Source organism: Culex quinquefasciatus, chromosome 2 (genome assembly GCF_015732765.1).
Source record: "Culex quinquefasciatus strain JHB chromosome 2, VPISU_Cqui_1.0_pri_paternal, whole genome shotgun sequence".
Classification (NCBI taxonomy): domain Eukaryota; kingdom Metazoa; phylum Arthropoda; class Insecta; order Diptera; family Culicidae; genus Culex; species Culex quinquefasciatus.
Window position 1 is genome coordinate 115887429 of NC_051862.1, and position 12912 is coordinate 115900340.

Sequence of the window (12912 nt, forward strand, 5' to 3'; positions counted from 1 at the left end):
AGAAGAAGTTTTCTGTGAGAGGGTAAAAGAGGAAAACCCATGTATTGGTGTGTTTGGGAATTGATCAATGTGACACGTGCACGTATTGGTGAAGAATATTATTCTGTGTTTATTGTAGAAACAAGAGGTGAATTATAGCGATTGAAAATCTTTTTCGCAAAAAATGTGTGTTCAAAAATCTCATTGATGAATCTAATGGTAATTATTTCACCGAAAAAAAAGTGCACAAAGAAGATAGAAGATTTAGGATTATTGTGCCCTCAAATTCTACATGAGTAGAGGTCTCCATTGAGGTCTACGGCTGCAGCGGAAAAGTAGCATTAGTACGGAAAATGGTGTGAATATAATCGAGTTGAATATTATGCGACAGTGCACGAATACAGTAATTGCAAACTAATTTGAATCGTCATCACGAGTGTCAATAATTTGTGCATTCGAATTTCCAGCCAAATTTAGTGAAATTGTATAAGCTGTAAGTGTGTGATGCGCCGTTCTGAGCTAAAGGGGGATAGGTGCAACGTTCTCGGGCAGTCATCGCCAGTGAAAAACGACGAAAGAAAAGAAGCTTTTTCTCTGAGGAAGAAGAATTAAGAAAATCATAGGAAAGCTGTGCAAATTGTGGATCTATGCTCTCCGCAATCTTCCCTCGGTATTATTCCATCTTGGACTTGACATTTTCTTGGCAAGAAAATACCCAGAAACTTTCAGCACCAGTGAGACCTCTTTAATAAATTGGTAAGTTAGTTTGAACCGGCAGACGAGTCTTCTGCTCCCACGACCTGCCCAGTGTGTGTATCGAGATTATTGTATGTGTTTGGGTTGCTCAGTCAGTAAAACTCATGATGGAAAACAGAAGGCCATGACGGCCATTAAATTTTGGTTCAAGTTATTTTTAATGACCTGTTACGATTTTTAGATCACTGAACTTATTCGAACAAAAAATCAATAAAAAGTTCTCAAAAGATTGAAAATGTCAACCTTTCTTCCAATTGCACAACAAAAAACATTCTAGTTGCGCTGCCTAGACTTTTATGTCGTGAGTCTATAAGCCATAGAATTTTTCCTACGGCGGTTGTGTGTCCGGCGTTTCCCTCTTGCCCAGCCCATTTCGGAATTACCATTTACGTTTATTAAGATTTTCTCCATGTTTGCTGGTCGGCTTCATAAAGGATGTGAACACACTGCCGCATGATATACGTAATTTCTCTCTTTCTTTCCCTCTCTCTCTCTCTCTCTCTCTCTCTCTCTCTCCCTGTTGTTTCTGTTCGTTTTTAGCTTGCTCATTTCAGTCGACGATGGTAACCACGTTCATCTCTGTCGTACTCGGCTCTTTGGTCCGTGGTCGGTCATATTTAGTGCTTCGTTGGCATGATGAGCGCGGCTTACACCAACAAAACAAAAAAACTGAAGCTTCAACTAACGAATTGTTAACCGCCGGCTTTCGTTGGCATTTTATCGCGCTTGTAAAAGTCCCAGGCCAAGCCTATTGTGTAAAGTTAACTGAATATAATCTTCGTTACGTTTATATGGATTGATTTTGAACATAAATCTTGCGTTTCAATTCATGTAGACCAATCCGACAAGGGCCAACTTATAGTATAGTACAGTGCATCCCGCTCCCGGATGTTGACATAAAGTGAGATTAGGATGAACAAGATGTTGACACTTGGTGGATTGGACTATTTGGAGTAAAAAGTTAGAAATGTTCATTTTTCGAAGGGATTCATCACCACAAGTTTTTTTATATATAGAAGACACATTCCGGCTGCAAAGTCACGAAATTTTTCACATTTTTTTCGAAATATGTCTCGTATGTGGGTCATTCCATCTGAAGCGGAACAGCATTTGAAAATTACCTTCTCCGATCCTGCTCAAATTTGGCAGGGCTGTTGATACTATCAAAACATGCAAGAATCCCGAATTTCGTTCAAATCGGACCACCCCCTCCATTTTTGTACCTCCCCAAAAAATCGACTTTTTGGCGATTTTTGAGCAAACCTCCTAGTTTCAAACAACGATAATTTTGATGGAAATTGGACGCAGAATCCATTTCCGTGTTCAAAATTTTGATTAATTTATTGTTTCTACCTGTATTGTGGAATTGAAAACTTTTAATGGCCGTATTTCAAAACACCCCAACTTATTTTTTTTTTAATTAAACCTCACCATCGTATTCCCCGTCCAATTTTACATAAGAATCACTTATCGACAGAAATGAATATGTTTCGTTCCAGAGATATCGAATTTTAAAATTTTGAGTTTTTGAGATTACCTACATTAGCTTCATTCGCCGCATCTGCTAGAAGCACACAGGCGCGCTGTTCAATACATACTACCTTTTGTTCTGGAAGATGATTACATTATTTTTTATACTTTTTATTTTATGCAATTTTCAAATAGCCTATACCTTGAACAATCTATTTTTAGTTTAAAATATATTTATTGGGTTATTTTGAATACACAGTTTTTTTACGTGTTACTAACCGTTTTAGAGTACCCCCGAGGCCATGTCTAGGGCTTTTGTCGTGAGCGGTAGCAAAATAGTATCATATATATATAATATATTTGAGGAGTTGGGTTTCAATTTAACTAAATAATGTCGTCTGAACAATTCGATTTTAAGTAAGGCTCATCAAAATATAAGAAAAATCGTGTTTATTATGTATTTCATGGTACTTTCGGCAATGTTGACAGAAAATGCGAGTTTCACTGATTATTTCAATACACTACTTTTGAAAACTCTGTATCTTTTTTGTGACGCACTTTAGCACCATACTGTCTTTGGAGAGTTGTTCAGGACATTCAGGGCTATACTTTTACGATGTTAGTTTCATAAAATAACAAAACATGAATTTTGAAAATTCAAAAATGTGAAAATGTATTTTTCCTCATAGTACACCCAGAACTGGACATCGGCATACGAGAGGATAAAGATCACGATTCGGTAGTAAAATGGTACTGTGTGCGGACTGAGAGAATAAATCCCGAAATTACCGAGTGTACTTTACTCATGGGTTCATCTTCAAAAGAAGTTCACCTATCAAAAAAAAAGTACCGGTACCGAGGCTCGAACCCAAGACCTTCGGCATATTAAACCGTGCCTTTGACGTATGGGCCACCACGGTTCGGTGACTAAGTGGCGGTCATGTGTCCATAATAGGATCCACTCAATAGGATGAACTGTTCCAATGAACGAATGAACACGCGAGAGCACTTTACTCTCGCAAAATAGCACATTCCTCACGTTTCTTTTCGTGAGGACTATCCCCTCGTTATTTAACTTTGGGTGTAATTTCCATACAAATTTAATTCGCTTTGCGCCAATCGTGGGCTTAACCAATACCTCCCAATTTTTGGGAAGATGTTTGGGACCCTAAAAGGGACTCAAAAAATGTGTTGCTGATTGGATTTTTATCATTTTAAATTTTCCATAAAACTAGATTCCACCCCAATGTTACAGTGGTCCAGATCACAAAATTATATGGAAATGGATTAGGACGTCCTGGAGCTTTGATGTCTTCAGAAAAGTTGTTAACCTCTGGATTGTGAGTCCAGTGCGCGGTCCGATTGATCCACACGGGTGGGACGCAACAAAAAACTCTTAAATTAATTTGTAAATATAACCTAAAATACAACATGAATGTGCGGAAGGCACCAACCGCCTTAAGGTGGATTAAGTAAGGTTTTTTTTTAATTTTATTTACAGTTAAACAAAACATTTATATAAGTTATTATAGGTCATCCAGGAACTCCTAGAAGTGATGACCTGATGATCTACCTCAGCGCACTATGGGGTTTCAGGCGGCCATAAATCGAAAAACCGACATACTCTAATTATTTTTTTGGTATTTTTTTTCGAAAATAAACATTCTAACTAAGAAAAATCCGGAGTTTGAAAGTTGTAGGTTCAAAATTCACTGAATTGCAGACCTTCAAAGGCGAAAATGGTAAGAAAAAACATGTTTTTTGACAAAAAAAAAATGATTATTTTTCATAGTTGTACTGTGTAGCTGTTTATGTATTTTTTCCTGCATCATTATATATATTCAGAAAGATAATTGATTCAACTTTTCAATAATATTTTACAAAACACGCTTTTACAGGCTAAAAAAATAATAAAAATCAAAAAAGATGGATTTTTATTCAAAATTTAGTTTTTTTCAACTTTGTTAATGGAGTACTTTTTTTGTGTGCATTTGTGCGATCTGAAAATTTTGCAGCTTAAAATTTGAACCATGTCCTAACTTGTCTCCAAATTTCAAAGTGCACTTATGTGCACTTTTTGAGTTATGCCATTTTGAACATTTTGATTCATGCAAGGAAATTAATGATTTCGCGTATGCGCTTGGTTAAAATCACATTATTTACCTGCGGAGGCAGAAATGACGTACCTGCTATGTATGTTTTGAAATTGATTTGATATTCATGACTTTGTTGGTACTTAGGTACGTTTAATAAAATTAGAAATTCATATTCTAAGTATTTTACAGAAACGATTCGTCGAATATTCGTATCAGTTCGTTGTTGTGTTCTTTTGAAAGTATGGATAATAGGATGTAACAAAAATGACTTTTTGGCGGGCATTCAGGGGTTTGTTCCGGTGGGCATACTGAGCCTAAATCCCAAATATGAGCTTGATTGGACGTAACAGGAGCTGGCGCTCCGCCCTTCAATTTTAAATGGGATTTAACCCGTAAAAGATTTTTCAAAAATGTCACTTTTTGAGGCATTTTAGCCAATGCGTTTACCAAAAACATCACTGGCGTATAGGCCAGATCTTGCGCATCTTTTGGTATATATAACATTGAAGTTTGGAGCATCCTGGTGCTCGGTACAGACCTTCAAAGTTTGGCATATTTTCGAAAAATCGGTCCCAGCAAAATCAAATGGCGTCTCGGGCGTCGCGAGGTGCGACGCATATCTTTTTTGCCGGGGCCGATTTTTCGAAAAAATGCCAAACTTTGAAGGTCTGTAGCGAGCTCCAGGATGCTCCAAACTTCAATGTTATATATACCAAAAGATGCGCAAGGATCTGGCCTATACGCCAGTGATGTTTTTGGTAAACGCATTGGTGGCCAATATGCCTCAAAAAGTGACATTTTTGAAAAATTCTTTTTTTACGGGTTAAATCCCATTTAAAATTGAAGGGCGGAGCGCCAGCTCCTGTTACGTCCAATCAAGCTCATATTTGGGATTTAGGCTCAGTATGCCCACCTGAACAAACCCCTGAATGCCCTCCAAAAAGTCATTTTTGTTACACTCTAATGGATAATAATACCGTAGGGACGATATAACGAAGCACTATTCTGAAAACGTGAGAACTGCTTTCGAGTATATTTGTAAGAATTACAACATTGCAGAACCATCACATGATCAACTCGGGGAAAAACCACAGAGGAAAAACTACGCACGTTGTTCTATAGCTTCAAAACGAGGTATATAAAAGCCCATAGAAGAAGTTCATATTTTAAGTAATCTAACGACAATCGGTTACATAGTGATTTTGATTTAGAAGAATTTATCGTGGAAAACGTAAATTTTGCAAGTGGATCAACCAAAAACGTGGACGAGAATCCATACAATGTTCCATAAAATAAACCGTCTAAAATTCTAAAACACCGCAAAAATCAAATTTTAATTGGATGGGGGGGGGGGGTTTCTTCAAAGAGAGGTGGATTTTAACTCAAGAAAAAGGGGAGGGAGATTGAACGTAAATCAGAAAACTTTAACATAGCATAAACCACCATTCCGTGCATCAAATAGACAGAGCAAGAATATTAAAATTCACCACTTTAATGCATGTGGCCTCAAATAGGGGAACAGCATCTAATTCCAGCGTGCCTCTAATGTTGGCAGGTCAGAACTTTGACATTCAATTAAAGCTAATTAAAAGCGTTTTCAACTGAAATCGAGTGATAAATAGCTCAATAAGAAGTGAGCAAGCAAGTTTGTATAAAAAGTTTTGCAAAATTAGTTGTTTAAATAGTGAAAATCAGTAAATTGGATGGAGTTAGGAGCGAGTGTTTAACCTGCCAAAGATACGAGAATTTCCCCTATATGAAAAAATCGAAAATTAAACTTTTTTTTTTGGAAAAATATCAAATTTCATTTGTTTTTATTATACTAAGTACAAACAACACAAAAAAGTCACAAAAAAACAAAAAAATATTTTTGGCCGCTCGCTTATATGGAAATACCCCATAGTGCAGCGGTTCTCAACCTTTTCTGGCTAGGTACCCCTTTTCGTTTTGCTTAAGCTGCTGGTACCCCTTAGTTTTTAAACATGAAATTTTTTCGCTTATAGGTGTTTCTTTTAAATTCTAAATATCCGATTTTTTTTATGAGGAACTTAAATTTCTGAGAAAACTAAATCTTTTTAAATGTTCTGTAACTGTAACTCGTGGGACATTGATAGAATTCAAACTAAATCTGTAATTTTTTTGTACCAGATTTTCTCTTTTTTTTTTGCTTCCTTTGTGTTTTTGAAAAACAAGTACTGGGTAGGCCACATGAGCATTAGTATTTTTCTTCGATTCATTTTTTCCTTCTGCATTGAAAATATTGTAAATTTTACTAAACAACTTTTTGAGTTGTAACAATTAAAAAAAAATCTTTGCCGTCATCTGGGGTGAATCGGGACTACAGTATGAATAGGGACAGTAGTTTTAGAGCACTTAAAAGCTTGAAATTTGGAATACGATGCACTATGTCAGATGTTCTGTGTCTCGGTTCTATCCGAAACTATTAAAAAATACCCAAATATTGTACAGTAACAAGGCTAAACAGCTGTTCCAATTCGCCCCATGTGTCCCGTTTCGCTTCAGATAACGGTACTGCTTTTTTGAACATTGAACATTTTAACCTTTTAAACAACATCTTGAAATTGAAATCCAGCTTTTTAAGCGAAAATGGCGTTCGAATGGTGAACGCCCGAAATGTCAAAATCACGCAGTGGTACCAACATTACGAAAAAAGTGTGCCATGGCATGACAGCCGCATTTTTTTTTTCTAATGTTGGTGCTACTGCGCGATTTTGACATTTCGGACGTTCAACATTCGAACGCCATCTTCGCTTAAAAACCTGGATAGAAAAAAAATTAGGAAAAATCACTTAATCTCACATTTTTTGTAACATCAAAATGAGATCCATATTTTCCAAGATAATATCAATAAAAAAAATAGGTACCTTATTGAGTAACATTTACAATAAAAAATTTTTTTCCTAAGTTTAATTTTTGGAAAAACTAAAAGACAGGTCAAAACAATAATGTTTAACCCGTACAAGCTAAACGTCTGAATGGAAGAATCGAAAAATCTTTAAAACTGCCGTATTTTTGACCTGTTTGACCAAATCCTTGACATCCGGTAGTCAAAAGAACGGGAAAGATCTCTAGTTTTCGATTCCGGGGAGAAATCCGAGTTTGGACCACTTTCACCGGAGTTATTCCGGATCGTAGTGGGGTACCTTTTTGACTGGCCGGCTGCATCCATACAGAAAATTAATTAAAATTGACAAAACTTACTGTAAATAAACAGAACATGCCCCAAAACATATTTGGATCAATGTTGGACCATCCTAGCAAGTGTGGCAACCGGTTCCGGTTCTGGCCACCCTCGGAACCGGTTCCACGAGTGGGTAAGACTATAACACATTACAAGTCACATTTTGCCTTCGTTGTGTTCGTAAAAATATACAAAAAAAATATATATATATTCAGATACAGATCCCAAATAATAAACAGGCCTTGTATGGCCACTATGGCTTGACCCCCGGAACATCCGGAACACGGTTCCAGAGGACCATTTATACGAAACTTGCACATATAGCTTGCGACATGTCAAAAATCATGGTTTTGTATCGTAAAAGTCAACCAACCCACTGAAATAAAGTTTGGACACAATGTGGCCACAATGGCTTGACCCCCGGAACATCCGGAACACGGTTCCAGAGAACCATTTATACGAAACTTGCACATATAGCTTGCGACATGTCAAAAATCATGGTTTTGTATCGTAAAAGTCAACCAACCCACTGAAATAAAGTTTGAACACAATGTGGCCACTATGGCTTGACCCCCGGAACATCCGGAACACGGTTCCAGTGGACCATATTTTGTAAACTTGCACATATAGCTTCCGACATGTCAAAAATAATGGTTTTGCATCGCCAAATTCCACCAACCCACTCAAATGAAGTTTGGACACAATGTGGCCACTATGGCTTGACCCCTGGAACATCCGGAACACGGTTCCAGTGGACCATATTTTGTAAACTTGCACATATAGCTTGCGACATGTCAAAAATAATGGTTTTGCATCGCCAAATTCCACCAACCCACTCAAATGAAGTTTGGACACAATGTGGCCACTATGGCTTGACCCCTGGAACATCCGGAACACGGTTCCAGTGGACAATTTTTTGTAAACTGGCACATATAACTTGCGACATGTCAAAAATCATGGTTTTGCATCGCCAAATTCAACCAACCCACTGAAATAAAGTTTGGACACAATGTGGCCACTATGGCTTGACTCCCGGAACATCCGGAACACGGTTCCAGTGGACAATTTTTTGTAAACTGGCACATATAACTTGCGACATGTCAAAAATCATGGTTTTGCATCGCCAAATTCAACCAACCCACTGAAATAAAATTTGGACACAATGTGGCCACTATGGCTTGACTCCCGGAACATCCGGAACGCACAACTGCCACAACTGTGGACGATACGTATGTGTTGAAAAAAAAAACACAACCGAGAAAGTGTTCGATTCTTGCTGTGTGCAAATTGTAAGTGCTGAGCACGATCACTATTTGCCAACCTGACTACTACCTAAAATAAATCCCAAAAATGTACGACAGTATTTTGATTTTGGAAATAATGATGATGAAATAAATGGTTTGAAAAATGCATCAAAACCAAAGGCACAAGCTGTGCAAACTATTTGTATACATAATTCACGTGAACCGTGTTCCAGATGTTCCGAGGGTCAAGCCATAGTGGCCACAGTGTGTCCAAACTTCATTTGAGTGGGTTGGTGGAATTTGGCGTTGCAAAACCATGATTTTTGACATGTCACAAGCTATATGATCTAATTTTGTATAAATGGTCCACTGGCACCGTGTTTTGAATGTTCTGGGGGTCAAGCCATAGTGGCCACAGTGTGTCCAAACTTCATTTGAGTGGGTTGGTGGAATTTGGCGATGCAAAACCATGACTTTTGACATGTCACAAGCTATATGATCTAATTTTGTATAAATGGTCCACTGGAACCGTGTTCTGGATGTTCTGGGGGTCATGCCATGATTTTTGACATGTCGCAAGCTATATGTGCAAGTTTCGTATAAATGGTCCACTGGAACCGTGTTCCGGATGTTCCGAGGGTCAAGCCATAGTGGCCACAGTGTGTCCAAACTTCATTTGAGTGGGTTGGTGGAATTTGGCGATGCAAAACCATGATTTTTGACATGTCACAAGCTATATGATCTAATTTTGTATAAATGGTCCACTGGAACCGTGTTCTGGATGTTCTGGGGGTCATGCCATGATTTTTGACATGTCGCAAGCTATATGTGCAAGTTTCGTATAAATAGTCCACTGGAACCGTGTTCCGGATGTTCCGGGAGTCAAGCCATAGTGGCCACATTATGTCCAAACTTTATTTGAGTGTGTTGATTGAATTTGGCGATGCAAAACCATGATTTTTGACATGTCGCAAGTTATATGTGCCAGTTTACAAAATATGGTCCACTGGAACCGTGTTCCGGATGTTCCAGGGGTCAAGCCATAGTGGCCACATTGGGTCCAAACTTTATTTCAGTGGGTTGGTTGAATTTGGCGATGCAAAACCATGATTTTTGACATGTCGCAAGTTATATGTGCCAGTTTACAAAATATGGTCCACTGGAACCGTGTTCCGGATGTTCCAGGGGTCAAGCCATAGTGGCCACATTGGGTCCAAACTTTATTTCAGTGGGTTGGTTGAATTTGGCGATGCAAAACCATGATTTTTGACATGTCGCAAGTTATATGTGCCAGTTTACAAAAAATTGTCCACTGGAACCGTGTTCCGGATGTTCCGGGAGTCAAGCCATAGTGGCCACATTATATCCAAACTTTATTTGAGTGTGTTGATTGAATTTGGCGATGCAAAACCATGATTTTTGACATGTCGCAAGTTATATGTGCCAGTTTACAAAAAATGGTCCACTGGAACCGTGTTCCGGATGTTCCGGGGGTCAAGCCATAGTGGCCACATTGTGTCCAAACTTTATTTCAGTGGTTTGGTTGACTTTTACGATACAAAACCATGATTTTTGACATGTCGCAAGCTATATGTGCAAGTTTCGTATAAATGGTCCTCTGGAACCGTGTTCCGGATGTTCCGGGGGTCAAGCCATAGTGGCCACATTGTGTCCAAACTTTATTTCAGTGGGTTGGTTGACTTTTACGATACAAAACCATGATTTTTGACATGTCGCAAGCTATGTGTGCAAGTTTCGTATAAATGGTTCTCTGGAACCGTGTTCCGGATGTTCCGGGGGTCAAGCCATAGTGGCCACATTGTGTCCAAACTTTATTTCAGTGGGTTGGTTGACTTTTACGATACAAAACCATGATTTTTGACATGTCGCAAGCTATATGTGCAAGTTTCGTATAAATGGTCCTCTGGAACCGTGTTCCGGATGTTCCGGGGATCAAGCCATAGTGGCCATACAAGGCCTGTTTATTATTTGGGATCTGTATCTGAATATATATATATTTTTTTGTATATTTTTACGAACACAACGAAGGCAAAAGGTGACTTGTAATGTGTTACAGTCTTACCCACTCGTGGAACCGGTTCCGAGGGTGGCCAGAACCGGAACCGGTTGCCACACTTGCTAGGATGGTCCAACATTGATCCAAATATGTTTTGGGGCATGTTCTGTTTATTTACAGTAAGTTTTGTCAATTTTAATTAATTTTCTGTATGGATGCAGCCGGCCAGTCAAAAGGTACCCCACTACGATCCGGAATAACTCCGGTGAAAGTGGTCCAAACTCGGATTTCTCCCCGGAATCGAAAACTAGAGATCTTTCCCGTTCTTTTGACTACCGGATGTCAAGGATTTGGTCAAACAGGTCAAAAATACGGCAGTTTTAAAGATTTTTCGATTCTTCCATTCAGACGTTTAGCTTGTACGGGTTAATAATGAAACTTTAGAATCTTTCACCAACCTATTTTTTTAAAGAGATGGTAGTACCTTTTTTCTTATCCAGATTTGAGACAAAAATTTAAAGAAAAAAAATGCAAAAAAACTAAACAAACGATACACTTTATTTAAATTAATAAAATTTCTTAGCAAATGCAAGCGATTTTTCTCATTTTTTTTTCTTTTAATATTTTCTATGTGTTTTGTCGATTTTTTAAAATCATAGCTTGGCCAACAATTCGAAAAAAAGAAACGTTTCTAGGAAAACCATATCATAAACTTTGCCAAAGATTTGTGATCAGAACATGCCATCTCAATTTACAGATTTTCGAAAATATTCATAGCTTTTATGTATGGACAGCCCCCACTTTGTATGAATCAATCAATAATGCAAAATAGCTGTTTTTCAAATTAAATGATAATCGATTAGCAAAGCTAAGTAAATTAAATAATCTACAAAAAATGTTGCGTGGTTTTTTTGTTTCTAATCTGTTGTGTTTTTTTCTCTCAAATATTTTGTCTGGGATATTATTCAAATGTCCGCCATTACGGGGCTTGTCTTCCGGTAACTCCTGAGACCGCTCGTGGTACCCCCAGGGGTACATGTACCCCAGGTTGATAACCGCTGAATTCTACCTGATCAACGGGGGTGTACATGGGTGTATTAGGGGAAATCTCGGGTTAGTTTTCAAAAGGTCGTAAGCGCCAGTTGTCCAAAATTGAGTTTTTGGCATGGTTGCACTCTTCAAACGCACTACTAACGATATTCTCGAACAGAATTTCCAAAAAAATAATTTTAAACAAAAATATAGCCCGCATATAAAAGGTCGAATGTGCATTTCATACGGAGGAGTCACATACGTCCTTGGTGATGCAAGGTCGTAAGTACTGTTAATTTGAAAAATGTACTTACGCTCATAGAAAAAGGACGTAAATTCAGTTATAATTGCTTTATTATTATGAACACATGAGTTTCAACGAAAATTTGTTACCCAGTAAAATCACAGCGCTGATTAAATGACTTAAAAGATGCGCAAAGAATATTTTCCTATTGCCCAGCCAACAAAACGAAGTTTCAGCCATTCATTCCGGCAGAAACGGCTAGCTTCCCCCAAAATCGTCATATTGTGTGGCAGCCTGAATCAACACAAAATTAAGAGGAATAGAATCTGTTCAGGAACGAGCGATAATGGCCGCATCCATCTTATCACGCATAAACGCCCTCTGAAAACTCCAGGAACCCCGAGTTCTTCAAGGTCCTATGGACCACTGAAGAAAAGATAAACAAATCAGTAGTAACAATCTCCTCCAAAAACACAAAACATCGACTGCTCTCTTTGCGGGGGGTGTTGAAACGATGTTCAAAATAAGAATTTCTGATTCAAATGTGTTTTAGTATCAAAAAAATAAATTTTACTAATGGTCGTATTGTCGTATTGTCCCGCCCTTGTGGATCAATCGGACCGCGCACTGGACTCACAATCCAGAGGTCGTCGGTTTGAATCCCGCGGCGGGCGCTCTAAAATTCTTTGTGTAAATATGGGTATTCGGCGCCGTCGCTTCGTGCCATACTTTCATACACTTAGGAGCCCAGGGCGGCGAAGTCCTTGTAGATAAAAAGGAAGACACTAGTGGTTGGTACTAGCAATGGTGGCCGACAGCTATAAAGTCAACTTCTTCGTATTGTCGTAAGAAACAATTTGCTCATGTAAAAG

General features: G+C 38.3%; 2 protein-coding genes across 3 annotated transcripts in view; one reads left to right on the forward strand and one right to left on the reverse strand.

The window, feature by feature from the left end:
- LOC119766287 overlaps positions 1-10927 on the reverse strand; it is a 33993-nt gene extending 23066 nt beyond the window's left edge. Inside the window, exon 1 of the mRNA XM_038250737.1 lies at positions 10831-10927. Within this exon, the coding sequence (XP_038106665.1) occupies positions 10831-10927 (97 nt within the window). The remainder of the gene's footprint in view (positions 1-10830) is intronic.
- LOC6041421 (zinc finger protein 608) overlaps positions 1-12912 on the forward strand; it is a 56822-nt gene that overhangs the window by 20516 nt on the left and 23394 nt on the right. The window lies entirely within an intron of this gene.